Source organism: Tauraco erythrolophus, chromosome 11 (genome assembly GCF_009769465.1).
Source record: "Tauraco erythrolophus isolate bTauEry1 chromosome 11, bTauEry1.pri, whole genome shotgun sequence".
Lineage (NCBI taxonomy): Eukaryota > Metazoa > Chordata > Aves > Musophagiformes > Musophagidae > Tauraco > Tauraco erythrolophus.
This window is the reverse complement of record NC_141475.1, coordinates 14,601,380-14,618,697: the sequence shown is the minus strand read 5'-3', so window position 1 is coordinate 14,618,697 and position 17,318 is coordinate 14,601,380. Positions and strand designations below refer to the sequence as shown.

The 17,318-nt window shown below is 49.7% G+C and overlaps 1 protein-coding gene across 1 annotated transcript; it reads left to right on the top strand.

The window, feature by feature from the left end:
• The first annotated feature begins 319 nt into the window (after positions 1-319).
• LOC104371447 (zinc finger protein ZIC 4) lies at positions 320-6,668 on the top strand. Its single transcript, XM_086618616.1, has 2 exons — positions 320-1,526; positions 5,959-6,668. The coding sequence occupies exons 1-2, from the start codon at positions 338-340 to the stop codon at positions 6,666-6,668; spliced, it is 1,899 nt and encodes a 632-aa protein (XP_086474742.1). The 5' UTR covers positions 320-337.
• The last annotated feature ends 10,650 nt before the right edge of the window (positions 6,669-17,318 follow it).

The window sequence follows — 17,318 nt, the reverse complement described above, 5'->3', positions numbered from 1 at the left end:
CCGCCCGCGCCCCGTCCCGTCCCGTCCCGCGGCCGCGCCGCGTGGGGCTCCCGCTGGCCCCGCGGGAGAACGGGCCGCGCGGGGCGACCTCCCCGGCCGGCCGCCGCCAAAAGCGAGCCCCCGCCGGCCCCGCCGAGCCCACCCGCTGGCAGAGCCACCCGTGCCCCCTGCCGCCGGGGCAGCGGGACCGGGAAACTTTTTTGGGGGGGGGGGAAGAAAAAAAAAAGTTGTGGGTTTTTTTTTTCCTCCCCCTCTCTCCGTGTCTCTCTTCTCCCGCTGTCAGGTGACTTTTTAGCGTTAGAAGCTAAAGAGGGTGGATGCTCTGGGGATCCCAGTGATGGACCCTGCTGCTCTCTCCAGGCGGAACACGGCGCTGAGATTAGTAGACTTGGCGGGGGCTCCTTGCCAGCACCACCAACACCCCCCTCAGAGCATGACAGGCTTCCCAGGCTTCGCCGGGCACCCCCACGCCACGGCGCCCACGCAGCCGGGGGAGCACGCCGCCGAGTCCCGCCTCGGGCCGCAGCCGCTCCGGCCAGAACACATGGGGCACCGCCACCGTCCTCCTCCTCATCCTCCTCCTCAGCATCATCCCGCGGCCCTTAAGCTCAGCCCTGCCCCTCATCCCCACCACCAGCTCCACCACCACCACAACCATCATCATCATCATCATCATCATCATCATCATCATCCGGCAGGCCAAGCCGAGGTGGTCTCTAGTCAAACGGGAGCGTTTGGCCCGGCGCGGTCACCAGCAGCCCCTTACCCCGTCTCTCACCCAGCCCAGGCTCTGGCAGCAGGTAGAGACTTCTTCATACGCAGAGACCTGCCGGCCTCACTCATGCCAGGGCTGACCGAGCAGCACCCCGCTGCAAGTTCTCACCACGGACTGTTTGTCTCAACAACAGGTAGCTACCCCGGACACCATGGTCACCACCACCACCACTCAGAAGCTGGGAATCCCTCTCTGTTCACTGGACTCCATGAGCAGCCTCCCCATGCAGCTCCAGGTGGCCATCTAAACGGACAGATAAGACTGGGGTTACCTGGAGAAATGTACGCCAGGTCTGAACATTTCACTCAAGTACCAGCCTCCAGGACAGATCCTTTTGCTGCTTCTTCACTTCATAGCTACGGTGGCATGAATCTGAACGTGAATCTGGCTCCACACCACGGCCCGGGTGCCTTCTTTCGTTACATGAGGCAGCCCATCAAACAGGAACTCATCTGTAAGTGGATTGAGTTGGACCAGACTCCCAAAAAATTATGCTCGAAAACTTTCAGCACGATGCACGAGCTGGTGACTCATGTCACGGTGGAACACGTTGGAGGACCCGAGCAGTCCAATCACATATGTTTCTGGGAAGAGTGTCCGAGAGAAGGGAAACCTTTCAAGGCCAAATATAAACTTGTAAATCACATCAGAGTCCACACAGGTGAAAAGCCTTTCCCCTGCCCTTTCCCAGGCTGTGGCAAAGTGTTTGCCAGATCAGAGAATCTCAAAATACACAAAAGAACTCATACAGGTCAGTATGTAAAGCTCTCTTTACTCTCTGTGTTATTCACCATGCTGTTTTGCTTTATTTTGTTTTTAATGTATCCTTTGCGTTGTTATTGAATGCACGCCAAGTACTTCTGGAAAATAAATTCTCAGATTTGTTTGCTTCTTTACCGTTTGGAGGGAGGAGGGAGAAAAGGGGGGAAAAAAAGGAAAGCGAGAACAAATCTCAGAATTCTCGTCTATATTTTTTGCTGGTCGTGCGGGGAGACTGCTGTAATATTTAATGCGGGTAGAGCTGTGTAAATATCAAGTGATACAGCTACTATTTCTGCTTATTCACACAGGCGAGGAATATATATTTTTTTGGCAGTTTAAAGTAGTTGGGGAAAAAATGAAATCATTGTGCAAGCTCACAAATTAAAAGTGAACAATAGAAGTTACAACTTGTCTAGTCAGTTTTGACTGATGTCGCTGAGATGCTGCTGCTCGAACATTGTGAGAATAACACAGCTGCGACCTTTTCGTTCAACAGTTTTGTTTTGGGCAGAGGGAGTTTCAAATGTTTGATCTGAATAACACTGACATTTTTAATGAGCATTGCCTTCCAACGACTCTGCAGTCGCAAATATGGGGAGCTGCAAGTTCTGATTCTCGGGAGAGGAAAAAAAAAAAAAAGAGAAGAAAACCCGGCATTGTTTCGGCCTGTACATTTTGAAATGTCATTTGCAGATCTGTTAAGCGAAATTGGGACACGTGTCAGAAACATCTGTTAGTTCTAGTTAACAGAAAATAAAGTAACTCGATGGACGATCTCGCGAAACTACGTTTGAACTTTTCCGGTCAGGAAAGCAGTTATAATTAATGAAATTGCACGTAGAAAGTTTTCACACTTCCAAGAGCAGCTTGTGAAGTTGTATTAATTAGTTTAGCAGCCGGTGTTTGTAGGCTGTAGCGCTGGCTTTTTTTTCTTTCTTTTCTTTTTTTTTTTTTTTTTCCCCCCTTTACCCTCTCTGAAGGAGAAGATAAGAAATAAGCCCTTTTCGGAAAATTTAATCTGTTCCAGTGTAGAGTTTTCCACCTCCCACCCCCTCCTGTACAACCTTATGCACTGCGAGGGAAACTACATAATCCTATTGTAAGATCTGCTTACAGCCAAACGATTTTTTTCGCCTTCCAGTTCATAAAACTCCCCTTCCCGCAAGCTTGGCGCATGGCTTGACCTTCCAGGAGTTGCATTTTTATGATATAACTCGACGTGATATAATATGCAGAACGTATACTAATTTCGTATCGCCATCGCCTAAACATAGCACAGAGATTTTACAGCGACCGTCACTCGTCACCTAATTATTTTTCCATCGCTCTACTAATAGCTGGTCCGTGTGCGGGGGGGGGGGGCGGGGGGGAGGGCGATGGCAAAGTTGTGCTCCTCTGCTGCCCTCTCGGCCCCCTTTTTCGAGGAGAAAGGAGTGTCCCCGGGTCACAGAACTTGTATCCGAGCCAGCTCCTTGTCGGATCAGCACAGGTACAGCCATTAACCGAGAGAGCTCGTCTCTTAATGACAGTGTTTTTCTTAAGTAAACAAACTTTTACTGCTCTTTAACGGCCTCACTGTTTGAAGTCTCTGAAGCAGAAAATGGTTAAATTCTTGGGAAAACTGACCTACATCGGAGAGGCAGGTTCAGGGCAAACCCGAGATCCGAGGTTTGCGTTTATTAAACATCATTCCGCGCGTCTGTACTTTTCGCTTTAACTTTCCCGGTGATTAATTGCTGTATTGTGAAAACTCCTGCAGGGTCTTTATGGTTCCATCGTTTCTATTAAACACCCAGAAGTTGTCAAAAACGCAATGTTTCTGAAACCCTAATAGAACTCGCTACAAATTATTCATGAAGACAGTTCTAGATTCAACAGGAAAATTATTGCCTCCTCAAATATTAATGACTTCTGATTTCTCCGAGGCTGGGGAGCAGGCAGAGGGATTTCTGGCGATGCGCGAATTTTCCAGGAGGATAAGGCCATTAAGGCGGCGGCGGCGGGACGAGCAGGACGGGCAGGGATCACTTCGCCTCTTTGCCAGCGGGCCAGGAACAATAGTATGAGGCGTGGGACGGAGCCCCTCTCCCTCCCGGGGGGCCTCCGCCGCCCCCGCGCCTCGCCCGCAGCCCCGGGGGCCGCCACCTCCGGCTTCACCTCCCCCCTTCCCCATCCCACCCCCACACACCCCCGGAGATGTTGGTAAATACCTTAATCCACTCCCGGAGACGGGGGATTATGCCACAATTTCCAAGCTGAATTTCAGTGAACACTTTTGCCCAGCTACAAGTGTGGGGGTAAAATGGCGGTTGAGATCCTGCGCTTCTCCATCGCCCGGGGAACTTTCTGCGTGGCTGCACCTCCGTGTCCGGGCTGCGGCAGCCAGGACCTGTAAAATGTCCTCTTCCTGCCGGCTAGGGATTTCCACGTAAGAAAACCTGCTCTCGCGAAAGGAATACTCGCAGAAGGCTCGGATGACTCCTCTTTATTGAGGCGTCCAGAGAATGCAAACCGGGCAGCTGAGAAAATGCTGCCCGCTTCCCACTCGAAACCTGACTGTACGGAGGGACTTTTCAGAGGCTTTTTCAGAGGGTTAAGCGAAGCTGAACATTTTACCACTCTCGGGGAAACGGAATGCGCCGCAGCCCGCTTTTACCTGGATGTAACTCACTTTGCACAAGCAGAGTGCTTATGAGGATGGCTTTCCCTGGGGTCTCCTAACTTACTGCTTGCTTGTACTACACTAATACCCTTGATTTGTTGTCTCAACTTGGATGCTGAAGGTCAAATTATTTCCTTACGTGAAACTGTAATTAGATTATATGCGTGCGTGTGTCTATGCATATGCACCGCTGTATGCCGACAGTATTTGGTTACGAGATCCGCATCGTTTTCTAAGAGACCTTATTTTTAACCTCTTCTCTCCTTCCCTCTAGTGCTAGGTATTTACCCATCCTCTGTGCAAATGCTAGCGGTGCAGGATGTGAGAGCTCCTCATTGATTACTACAGTGCGGAAAGGACATACTTTAAACGTGGAGCCATGAGCTTTTTCCCACCCACCTTGCATAAAGTGCATTCATGTGAAATATTTGGAATGCCTTCCTTTTTGTGCCTCTGCCCTCAGCCGAGCACGAGGTAGGCTGCGTCCCTCCGAAATGTAATAGTGACGAACTGAGGAGGGGGGGAAACCCCCATCAAATTAAAAAAAAACAAACAAGCAAAAAAAAACCCAAACCTGGAAGCTTTTACAAATATTGCAAGTCCTTTCGACCACATACGCCATGATGGTGAACACAGTGGCTTTGTTTGCACTTCATGTTTAAGGTTCGGCTGTGTTTTTTTATGGTGTCCTCTGCGCCCTGATACTTTTTGGCTTTTGGCGTGTGAGGAGGTTCTTTTCATATTCGGTGGGAGCAGGACCTGAGTACTTCTTGGCGAGTGGCGTTTTGCAGTTTGCTATTATCAGTGACAATAATGTAGCCGTCATTTCATCCCGAAGCTGTCTGTGGCGTGTTTCCTTGAAAGCTTCCTATATAGCGTGTATCATGCCCGGCTTGAGGTTAAACTTTCACACGACTCCAGCAACATGATTATATTTCTATTATGCTTAACGTCACTTATCATATTACCAGACAAATTAATCCCGATTGCAATTCCTTCCATGACTGAGTAGGTTCAAATGAAAAGGGAATCCTACCCTCACGACAGAGCCGCGCACTGGCCTAGTCATCCTCCTGCTAAATCTCTATCGTTTCGCCCCCCGCAATCGACGTCTTTTTGAAATATTTTGTGCCTTAACACACGGTATCAGCAAGTGCGGAAAGGAGGGGGGATGTGGATCTTCCACGGGATTGCCATCAGCGCATGAATAGAGTGGATGAGATGTGATCTGGCCACGTTACGAATAATATTTCCACGTGCACCTGGGGGAATGTGAGAAATATATTTAACGTAAAAAACCTTCCCAGGTATAAATCACTGACCGCTCTTTCTGCAGGACATCGGAGTCTGCGGGCACAACACACGGTGTCCGCTCGGAAAGAGCACTTGGTCTCTAAGTTCTCCTTATCTGGGGGCTTTGTCTTTTGTACAAAACCCCGCGTTGACAAACAGGGCAGGGGAAGGGGGAGGAGAAGCTGGCCGGGCAGGGCGCTCCCGGTGCGGAGCCGGCTGCGCCGCCGGGTGGGCATGGGGCGGCGGCGGCGGGGGACCTCGGCGGGGCGGGCGAGGAAGGGCAGGACCCGTGGCGAGGGAGCAGGCGGAGACCGAAGGGGAGCTGCCACGGGGAGAGGAGCCGTGCCAGGGTCGGAGAGAGGGGCCCGGGGAGGCTGCGGGCTTGCGGGGGGTTGCCAGGACGCGCCGCTCTCGGCCCCTCGGCCGCCGTCGCTTAATGGCTGTGCTCGCCCATTGCCTCCTGCAGGGGAGAAGCCGTTCAAATGTGAATTCGAGGGCTGTGACAGACGCTTCGCCAACAGCAGCGACAGGAAGAAGCACTCGCACGTCCACACCAGCGACAAGCCCTACAACTGCAAAGTGAGAGGCTGCGACAAGTCCTACACTCACCCCAGCTCCCTGAGAAAACACATGAAAGTGCACTGCAAATCCCCTCCTCCCAGCTCCGGCTACGAGTCCTCCACGCCCTCCTTGGTGTCCCCCTCCTCGGACTCCGGCCGGGAGCCCCCCGCCTCCTGCTCCCACGCCGAGCCCTCCGCGCCCGCGCAGCCCGCCGCCAACCTGAGCGAATGGTACGTGTGTCAGGGCTCGGGGCCCCGCGGCCCCCCCGCGCCCGCCGCCGCGCCCCCACGGCCAGCCCCGGCCCCGCTGCCAGGGCGCGCCGCGGGCGACGGAGCGGCGGCGGGCGGCCCTCCCCCGGCCGGGGCCGTGGAGCGCTGCTCCGGGGCGCGGGGAGGCCGAGCGGGAGAGGCCGAGAGAGGCGCTTGGCAGAGGGAGAGACGACGTGCGGCGGAGTACGCGGGTGGGCCGGCGGCGGGCTCACGCCTGCGCCCCCGGCACCCTGCTCGCGGGAGGGCTGCTCCCACCTCGGCCCGGGTGCTGCCGCCTCCTCCCTCCGTGCCACACACCTCCTCCTCCTCTGACCGTCTTGCTCCAGTCTGTTTACAAGCCCACTGATATCCCTTCCCTTCCCTTCCCTTCCCTTCCCTTCCCTTCCCTTCCCTTCCCTTCCCTTCCCTTCCCTTCCCTTCCCTTCCCTTCCCTTCCCTTCCCTTCCCTTCCCTTCCCTTCCCTTCCCTGCCCTTCCCTGCCCTTCCCCTCCTTTTCCATTCCCTTTCCTGCCCTTCCCCTTCCCTCCCCTCCCCAAAGGACCAAAGTGATTTCATACAGATTTTGGCTGTACAGATTTTCTCTTGTCAACAGTATCGTGTGCTACACTGTTCTGCTCACCCACTATTCGCTGTGAGAGTGTGATTTTGAAAGGAAGATAAATATATAAACTATTATTTGTTACTGAATTGTACAAAATGGATCCATTAAATTCTTTGATTAATTAACCCGTTCGATGGACGTTTCTGTAAAGAATCTCCTTATTTTCCCCTATTGCTGCATATAAATACATATGTGTGTATATATATATATTTCCACCCCTCAGTTGTCGCTAGTAAAGAAAGGCCCAGGGGGGTGCAATGATTGACTGTCCATTTTAGCTCCCACTGGTAATGACTTCTAATACCTAAACATGCCCGTTCCCACCCAGAGTGTGGCTCCTGTTGAACCGTGGGCGCTGGGGCTCCCGGGGGGTTGGGGGCAGAGCCTGCTTGGTGACGTCATGGCAAGGGCCGAGGCCGGGCAGCCTCCCGGCAGTGTGGAGACCCGGGGCTCTGAGAATAGTCCAGATGATAAATTCTTGTCTGGGTCCGGCAACGCGGCTTTAGCATCTTCATCCTGCCCCAGAGCTTCAAACTAGATCCTGCACAAACCCCCGGGGTTCGATCCTTTGGTTCAGAGAGAGATGGAAGGGGGAAAAAACAGCAACAACAACAACAAAACACAACCAGTCCACTGGGGTGGCTTGAAACTGCCGAACGGTGCCGGTTTAATTACTTTAATGATGTTTAAGAATACCAGATAGTATAGGCAAATAAATAGCATGGGCTGCTGGAAGAGGTTTCCACGGCTTGCTGAGCGCAGACAGAAGGCTGCCGTGACTGCATCTCCTGCTACCTGATACATCACCTCCGCACCCAGGTGACTGGGGTTAGTGTGTGCGTACAACTGTGCACTCACGCACGCGCACACGTACGTCTATATATGTATAAATAGAAAAGCTACAGGAAAATAAATAGCTGGTCAGTGGCTAAAAACACCCCCACGCACAGCGCCTCCCCTACTGATGCAGCTTTATTTTCCTCCCAAGGCACGGAGTCGGGGTTCCCTGCCTTCTCCACTCGCCCAAGCTCCACCACTTTTGTATTTAAACGTCTGGAATAGTGACAACAGCATGTCGCTACCGGGAGATGCAGTTAGGGAATTACTTAGGCGAGAGAATTGTGCCAGAGAGGAGCCTAAACTAGGGGAGAATCGTGCCCCTCTGCAGCCCCTGAAACTTGTGTGGTGGAAACCGAGCGGTACAGAAGCCAGCTGCGGGCAGGGATGATGCTTCCATCGTGTCCAAGATCTGTTTATTTCTTTATTTCTCTATTTCCAGAAGTGTTTGGATGTGCAGGCTAATCACCTTTAATTTTTCATTTGCTTGTTACAGATGTCTACCCCGTTGCTCTCAAGGTAATCTAGACAGACGCAGCTGAAAGCCTGAATCTTATGCCTTAGACATCAAAGCAAGCTCGCACAAAGAAGTATTTCTTCACAACGGTGAATCTTCATGGTAAGTTAGGATTTCTATGGCAATAGGCAAGTCATACTTAAATAGTGAAAGGCGAAGTCTGGAGCCCGTCCAGTCTTTTCATTAAGGACATAATATTTACGTCTAACAGGCCCTTTTTCTTGTGTATACAAGTATATATTTTTGTTTGACGTGGACTAAATCATTTTCATTTAATTTCCGGTAAACAAAACCCACGCGAACAGGGCACTTGTTCCAGACCATAATAAAAATGGATAAGACTGTCAGGAAGAAAAGGCCCGCTTGAACCGTCGCCTCAGCTCACTTTTGTTTCTGCTTTCTGCCGGGATCAGAGAATGCGTTTGGGATTTGAGGGCAAGTTTCTAAAGGCAAGGAAATGGTTTTTAAGGGGGAAAAGAAAAGGAGAAAGGTCTAATCAAGCTCGGGTTGTTCAAAGGGCCTGGTTTTGGGGTTGAAAGTGTGAGTTTTATGGTGCATCAGCATGCCACGTTAGGATCGCTATGGTAATGAGGAGAGCAATAGCAAGCGGCCTTCAAAGGAGGCACACTCCATTTGAGACAGTCTATTAAGATACATTTGCAGTGACCTTTGGTTTCATGCTAGCTTAATACACTCAGTCTGCTCCCCTCCATAGCTATACTTCCTCCACCTAATGCGCTTCGGCGGAGTTAGGGTGTGCTGGGCTTCGCCCTCCCTCCGAGGCTGGCTCCTCTCTGGCCTTGTGACTCCACTCCCCTCCCCAAAGCAAGGGACTGCCAGCCAGGCTCGAGATGAGCTCCCGTCCCCACTCCCCACCATTTCTGACCACCTTCTCGCAACAAAACCCGGCCGCAAAGCCCGCAAAGTGCTCCCTCTCCTCCCCTGCCCTACCCCTGGCAAGGGGAGACAGGATGGGGACCGAAAGACCCCTCCTGGGGCTTCCTCAGCCCCAGGGAGTAGGTGTGCTGATGGAAGTCTCCCAGGACCCGGGAAAGCGGGGAGAGGGCCGAGGGGAGCCGCCCAAGCCCCCCTTCCCTTCCCACCCCACTCTGCCCTGCCTGTCCGACGCTGCGTGGCAGTGAGCAGAGCCTCCGCGTTGCGCGGGAACTTGACACCCACACGGCTTGGGCCATGGGCGCTGGGCCATGGGCCCGGGAAAGTTAGAAGTCCATGTTCCAGTAATTGTCTTGTTGTTTATTTTATCCAAGTACCCTAGTGAATAGGGGAAAAATAAACACGATGAAAAAAAATTCAAACAGTTGAGTCGTCTTTAGTGCCAGCCCTTGTGGTTGAATAAAAAGGATGGTCCAATTTCTATTGAGCTGAGAAATCTTTGAAGTGGGAGTTATTATCTGAGAAATTCCTGCTCGTCGTCCTAACAACGCTGATGAAACGTAAAAGGTTCTTTGTCAGCGATTTGTTCTCCTCTCTGTCAAACTCACCCTGCCCGTTAGCTTTAAACCGTTTCTAAAGAGATAAAATCAAACTTTTAAAGATAACTTTAGGGGCCTAGAGGGTGCAGAAAATACCAAACTATCGAATCCTGTGTACAGACATACATCTGGATATATGTGGCTGTGTCTGTGTGAAACTCTGTCTGTGTACAGATCTCCATAGATGTCTGTATGACCTTACTGTTCAAAAGTTGAAATTATGTCCATTTTTTTTTTCATTTTATCCTCTGAACTTTTCCATCTAATAAATTATTCCTGCACATATGCTGCACAGAATGCGATTCTTGGGACAAGGCAGAAATGTTGGGTTTCATCAACACTAGTATGTGACCAACAAACGTTTTCTTTCCAGTAGAGTGAAAGCAAGAGCGTAGACTTAAGATTAAAGGCTTTGATCATTTTAACAGTCCGAATACCTATTAAGCATGTATATACTGCAATGTATTGAAGTTGTTAATGCATTCAAAGGGATGGCTTCCATATGCTCTCATGTTTTATTGTCCATAAGTGTAAAGACAGTCAAAATGCATCCCTTTTGTATCTTCATTTTATAAACATCACAGTGTATACTGAAATGATTCCCTGATCAAGGTTTATTTAGTAGTTTCTCATTGGATATTGTGAAATGCTTTGTTCATAACACGAATTCCTTGAAGATGTAACTCATCAGTGTACTTCTGTTTTAGTTGCTACAGAGTGATCTGAGCCCAATCCTGCCATTCTAAGCAACCCCATTAATTTAGTGGGACTTTTCCTGAGTAAAGACCAAGTCAAACTGCAGTGGAGTGGGTATTACTGTTACTACTGTTATTATTAATCCCGAATCTTGTCATATTTATAGAAAAATCTACCACATTCCTTATGAACTGTACAGAGGGGAAGCCTCTGAAAATGTAGCTCGCAAAAAAAACCATTTGCAATGTTGATATGCTGTGTTTCTTTCCAGACTTCTTATATTCCATATTTTCCTTCATCACGTGTTTGGTAATGGAGGAATGTTCTGTTGTGTGTTTGAACATACTATTTATTTTTAATATTTGGATTTTTTTACAATAAATATTTATAAACATTTCAATTCTATGGTTATTTTTACAAATGTGCACTTTTGAAATATGTGTTTGTACTGATGATACCGAGCCATCTCTAAAACACTGAGGGATCAAACTTGTCTTTCTGTTGGCTTTTATATTAGTTGAAAAAAAAAAAAATTCCCCAAACCGGTGTACTATTGATGTGGTGTACAATCAAGTACTAATGCGTGTTTTTTGTTGGTCTTTAACCTCTTTTAATGTTAATCGTTTTAGGTTGGCATTTGCATTAAAAGAACAAAACAAAACACTTCTTCGGTTTTATTTCTGAGATAATATTTTTTCAGATAGGAGATTTCAAATGAATTGTACTTTAAATAGTGACCGAGGTCCAGAGTGCGAAAACAGAGCTCGGTACCCAAGTGGAACCCTATTCCTTTGTTGTCCTCCCCAGCTACCTCTGCAGTGGCACCCTGGCTCCTGCACACGCGGTTTGGGGTTCTGGGGTCACTGATATTCTGGATATTGGCAAGAGTTTCCAGCCGGAGCCATCTCGAAAGGCTGCTGCTGCTCTCCGTCCCCGAAGGGTTATTGTTTTGGCAGGGCGGGTGAGGGATGAAACTGTTTATTTGAAGAATTGTCCACCCCCCAGCTCCCTAAATGAGTCCCTGTCACAGTGACACTTTTTATAAGGTTCCTAGGAGGATTTAGAGCATTTTGTTTCTTCTTAAGAGAGGAAATTCATTCGTCAGCTAAAGTAATCCGAAGGTAAGCCTCCTTCGCCTTGAGTATTCCCCTAACTGATTTTAATACGTTGCAGAGTTTCGCAGCTCCCCAACATACTTACAATTTTCTTCGCATGAGTTTTTAAACCTCAGCTTTGGAATTTGGAGGGATGCAGCAGCCTGAGGCACACAGCGGCCGTAACTCCGGCGGGCGTCGCGCGCATGCGCTCTGCCTTGACGCCTTTTAAAAGGAAAACTTGAAAGAAGTTGCCTAACACAGAGAGATGACAAAAAGTTGGCTTTGGCTGGCAGGAATATTGTCAATAAGGAATACATCTGACTACAGAAAAAGAGAGAGAGAGAGAAATAAAATAATTAAAGAAAGAAAAGAATCCAAGAAAAAGAACTGAAGGAAAACATTTTTGCTGGTCTGTAAAAGACAAAAAATGGCCCATAAAGGAAAGGAGGGCTAACAGTACATGCTAATTAAAGAATACAATTCTATGGTCTATAATGATTGAGCGAAGACATGTACTTATTACACTTGACTGTCAACAAGGGAAGGAATGTCCTCTCAGACAACATGGTGAGAGACGTGTGGGCATTATTAGTGGTCCTTTTATAGACATTGCCTTTTCTTTCTCAATGCTGACAAACCATTTTGGAGGGATCCATCCCCTGTTGCTTCCTATCATCGATCCCCATGCAAGCCCCTGCATTGTGCAAGTGCATTAATTAAAGACCATTCATTTAACAAAAGAACATTGTATGTTCAGGAAAGGAAGATTAGAAATATGAATCGGTAACCGAGACCCGTTTCCGCCGCCTTACCGAGAGAAGCGGAGGGGAAGGAGGTGCAACGTGCGGTGAAACTGCACCTCCCCGGCCAGCGCGGGGGCTCAGCCACCATTTAGGCTGTTTGGGGCAGAAACCCCGAAACAGATTACAATTCGGGGGGGAAAAAAAAAAAAAAAAAAAGGTTGTCGTCGTCAAGTGTCTCTGCGTGCGTCAGATTGCTGAGCCCTCCCCTGGGCCGCCCCGGCCTGCGGGCTCCGAGGGGCCAGGCTGGCCCGGCTCAGCCCGGCGCGGCCCGCAGCGCTCGCAAGGCCGACGCTCCCCGGGGCCGAACCCCCTGTCCGGGAGTGACCGCCTGAAACGCGTCCAGGGCTGGCGTGCGTGTGTGCACACACCCTCACGCACATTTGTTATGTCAACGAGTTTTTTTCAGCTGCACGTAGAGGCACAGACACACAAACGTGCGTCCATCCCTCCCCATCCCCTCACTGTCCAGATTTTTCCTGTCCGAAGGAAATAACCATCTGATCCAGCAAAGCAGGTCGTGACACGGGCGTGACGTATCGTGAGAAGGTAGAAGGAGAACGCAGGGAAGCGGAGGTTATGCGGGAGAGGAGGAAGAAGTCGGATTCGCAGTATCACCCACATGACTTGCTAAGCGGCTCCAGCTTCTCTAAAACCTCTGGGCCATATGTTAGTTTATTTACACCCTTTGTCTTTTCGTGTGTCTCGTGGTGAAAGAATATTCCTGGGATATAAATGAAAGTAAGCTAGAGTAAACAAACAAGGGGAGCGCCTGCTTAAGGGATATGTAACATTTCTGAGATCCCGACAGAGCACGTCGTTCCCATGGTTATAATGGGGTCAGAATAGCAATTAAAGCTTTTAGTTAAAACGCTGAGATTTTTAATGCTGAATGACACATTGACTCCATTTTCTCGTAGATGATTTAGAGTTTTTGCAGGATTTCACTAGGGGAGGAGAAGGCGGGGGACGACTGAAGTCAACGCAAAAACAACTCTTTAACCGTAAAAAAAAAATCATAAAATAAAAAAAAAGAAGCAGAGCAGATTAAAGTGTTCCTAATGATGGCGACAGCTCAGAGGAACCTCTGCAGCTTTCCCGTGAGGCTGAATACGTTCTCAACTTCTGTATTTGGAGCTACCCCGCTCCCAGGCAAAGACCTTTCTGCCTCGCCTGAATCAGGCGACGAGACCCCGCGGCTTCGGGCACCAGCTCCCGCGCTTGGAAATCCGCGCATCAGCTTATTTTTTTTCTTCTTCAACCGCGGCAGTCAACCCCATGGCCAGTCTATGAGGAAACCTTTTTCCTAAAATAAACAGGACGCCCTAACAAATCGGCTGATTTTTTTTTTTTTTTCTCCCGAGTCAATATCACGCAGAAGATCGGCTCACTACTGCTGCAAAATCTGTCTCCGGGTCACTGTGCTGGTGTGCGTAGACTGGGGAAGTCACCGCGGGGTGCCGGGCTGAGCACCCGCGGAGCGGGAGCCGGGGTGAGCCGTGCGGGGCTGTGCCGCCCGCCCGGGCCGGGGGAGCCCCCCGGAACCGCGCTGCCCGCGACTCCCTCCTGCCTTCGCTCCGCCTCGCTGCTGCCCCCGAGGATACCTGCTCCAGCCTGCCCTGAAAGCCAGACAAAAGCGCGAATCTCCCTCCCTCCCCTTTCCCCTCCACCCAGCTGTTTTGGGAAGACACACGGAAAAAAAATTATTCTCCAACTTCTGACTAGTCACTGCTGGCTTAAATTATCCTCTGCCCTGGGGGGCAATAGTGAAGCAATGGGACCTCCTTGCTCCACTGCCTGCTCCTGCGAGCGGCTGGGAAACAGGGTGCATCTGAGTTTGGGCAGAACTGGGCTGCCCTTCCCCTCCTTCCCCCGGGGCCGGGGGTGGCCAGGCTGGGAGTCCCGCAGAAGGGAGGCAAAGGGAGGTTTCAAGGGGGGAGGTTTTGTTCTCCCTACCTGAGGACAGATTAACCCTCGCATATACTTGGTAAAAATGAAGATCTCGCTGAGAGGAAGGGGGAAAAAAAAGGTTAGGAAAAGAAAGAAGGAGTCACTGGATTGTTATTGTGTAGAAAACAAGGAACCTTTAAAAAACTGTTGTAGAAATACAGAGACTCCTTTAAGTGTGAAATATCATTTCATTGTAAATAGTAAAAAAAGAGTCGGTAATCCAACTTCCGGAAACTGTTCTGAATTATTTCAGCAGACTCTTTTAAAAGGGGATTAGCAGGGCTTTAGGGGCAAAATCCTTCTGTTTTATTCAATCTCTGATTTTATGTTATAATTGCTAGATGTAAAGACTGGCGAATTAGTATGCAGGCGTCGTCCAGACATTATGCAGGTGCTATTCTAATCATTCAGCTTTTTAATTAAGGAACGAGGTAAGAAAACAGAATCATAAAAACACTTTTGTGAGAGCTCAGAAAATTGTGAGTCACTGCATGAATAAAGCCTTTATACCTTATCCTGACAGGTCAGACACCAATTGCCTGACTTACGACCTTTTCTTGCTGAAACAATAGTTAACAGCTTTCTCACCTTGTTCCCATTATAGCCTTTATTCTCGCGGGGAATTTATGGAAATGGCCCTAAAATGCTTACACTAAAGAGAGATGCGAAAAGGTATTGCAAATTTAATTGCTGCGTGTCCCGTACGAAGACAACTTTCGTTCGGGTCGTTCGGGGATGGAGGCTCTCAGCCCGGCGCGAGCGTTTGTGTAGATCGAAAGTGTTTGAAGCATAAAATTATCCGCCGGGAGAGGAGGGGACACAGACAAACAAAAAAGCCACCCAAAGTTGCTGGAATGCCCGGGCAGCCGCCGCGGCTGGGACGGCGCCGGCTCCCCCTTTGTTTAGCGCATCAGAAGGCATCGCGCTCCTTGATCCAGCGATGCAAACTTAAAGCCTTTGTGGGGCTTTGTTACTATTATTTAATTTCTTTCCCTTGCCTTCCTCTTCTCCCCTCCTCTCCCCCCTCCCCACGCCTGGCACTACTGCATCACGTGTATTAACATATGAATGAAACAACCCGAGCCAATGCACTTAAGGTAATACCTATGCTCCGTTCTCGCCTGATTATCTTTTTATAGAAAGTTACATTAACTAATGACATTTACATAAATATGAATAATTAGTAAGGTAAGTAATTCTGCTCCGACGGGAGAAGGCGGAGTAGAGAAGTGCCTGAGACCTGAGCCCAATATTCGGCTCCGCAGACCTGGGCGCTGCTTTGCCCTGGCACCGGCCAGGAGGCGCGGAGACGTCTGCGGGGAGGAGGGGAACTGTCACATTTTTATTGTTTTCTCTCTCTCTCTTTTTTTTTTTTCCCCCTGATGTGAAACTTTTCTCTTGTGCCCCTCTTTTATCTCCCCTCCAGACCTCCAGTTCTGAGCGGAGTTCAGTGGCTGTAAATGATAGGTTCCCAAAAGCATCAATCCGCGCTCCTCTAGTACTTGGCGGAGAACAATGCAAGTATTAGGATATCAGCAGCACTCGAAATGATCACGCGTTAAATTATTTTGCTTTCACGGATGAGGGGGCTTTTTTCCAATGTAAATCAAGCGCTTTAGTTATTAAGTCTGAACACTAATCTCCAACAACCTTTACATAATGTGGCAGAATGTGCCACACCACTTCGCACCTGCACTCTGAATAGAGCCGCCTTTTCAATGTAAGACACGCTTGTTGCCCCTGGGCTCCAAAGGAGTTGTGTGAATAAGTCAAGCTTTTTGAATACCCCTACTCGCTTTCTCTTCCTCCTTTGATCACAGAAAATGTCTTCTAATTTGTCCTTTTTCATTGTAACAACGTTTTCAAGTCTTTTTATTTTCCAAACCCCATATTTATAAAGAACATAAATCGCCCCAGAAAACAAAAGTTCTCTCCTCGCCAACTGGCCGAGTAGTCTATGATCACTTTGTTATTCACAAGGAGAAGAAGAGGGAAACAAGGTTCTCGCAAAGACTGTTGCTTCTCGAGTTTGTCCTAAACAAACGTTTAACTTTGGGACGGGACGTGGGGGGAGAAACGTGTTTGTTCCCTTCAAAAATAAGGGCAGATCCATTTGACTTGGGCATCCGCTCGCTGCTCTCTCCAGGCTGGTGGCCAGATGCACTTCAACCTTTTAGGTACCGGCGATAAAAGGCGTGGAGGAGGGCAGGAGGGACCAGTATCTCTGGAGTGACTGTAGCCTCCGCTTGTTTTCTGAGCCCACCAGGCAGCTCAGGGTGAAGCCAGCTGTAGCGAGGGGGTTTGCACGCATTAATTCTTAGCTGAGCTGCCTACTTTAACGACCTTCGAGGATAATGAACTCTAATTTATAAATCTGTGCAAGATGTCAAAGTTAATGGGGAGCGGAACCACTGAAAAAAAAACCCCAACACCCATTAAAAAACAAAACAAAACCCACCCAAGCAAACAATTAAAAACCGCCGGGCTCCCTTCTCTCCCCTCAGCCCCCCGACCCTATTTTTCCGCCGAGGAGCCGGGCAGGGGCTGCCCCGCAGCCGAGTGCGCGGTGCCCGGCCCGGCTGCTCCGGGCTGCCCTGCCCGCTCCGCAGCCCCGCGTCAGCTGCGGGGGCAGAGGCTAGAGCCCAGCAGGGATTCCACCTCCTGCCTCCGCCTCGGCCCCGTCTCAGACATTTCCGAGGTGTTTTGCCCGAGTGTCTGCTAAGGAGCAGTAGGTTAATGGCATTTTAGTTAAGTTGGTCTCTCTGCAGGCTAAGCCCAACCTAGGAGTTTCTCACTCCGCCTTCTCACAGACGGGTTTCCGGACGACTCTTTAGCATCCCTATTCATTAGCACGTTAATCAAGGCTATAATCCCGGCGAAGAGGTGCCCGTGCGTTCCTGCTGCAGCGAAAACCGCCTCTCGAGCGTGCACCTATGCGCAGCGCCCGCTCCCCCCTCCCAGGGCTGCCTCCGCCGAGAGGCTATTTTCTTACATTACCGTAGGCT

Coding starts and splice junctions, on each gene's coding strand:
- LOC104371447 (XM_086618616.1), top strand. CDS start 338: ATGGACCCTGCTGCTCTCTCCAGGCGGAACACGGCGCTGAGATTAGTA. Junction 1,527..5,958: donor ACACAAAAGAACTCATACAG/GTCAGTATGTAA, acceptor TGCCTCCTGCAG/GGGAGAAGCCGTTCAAATGT.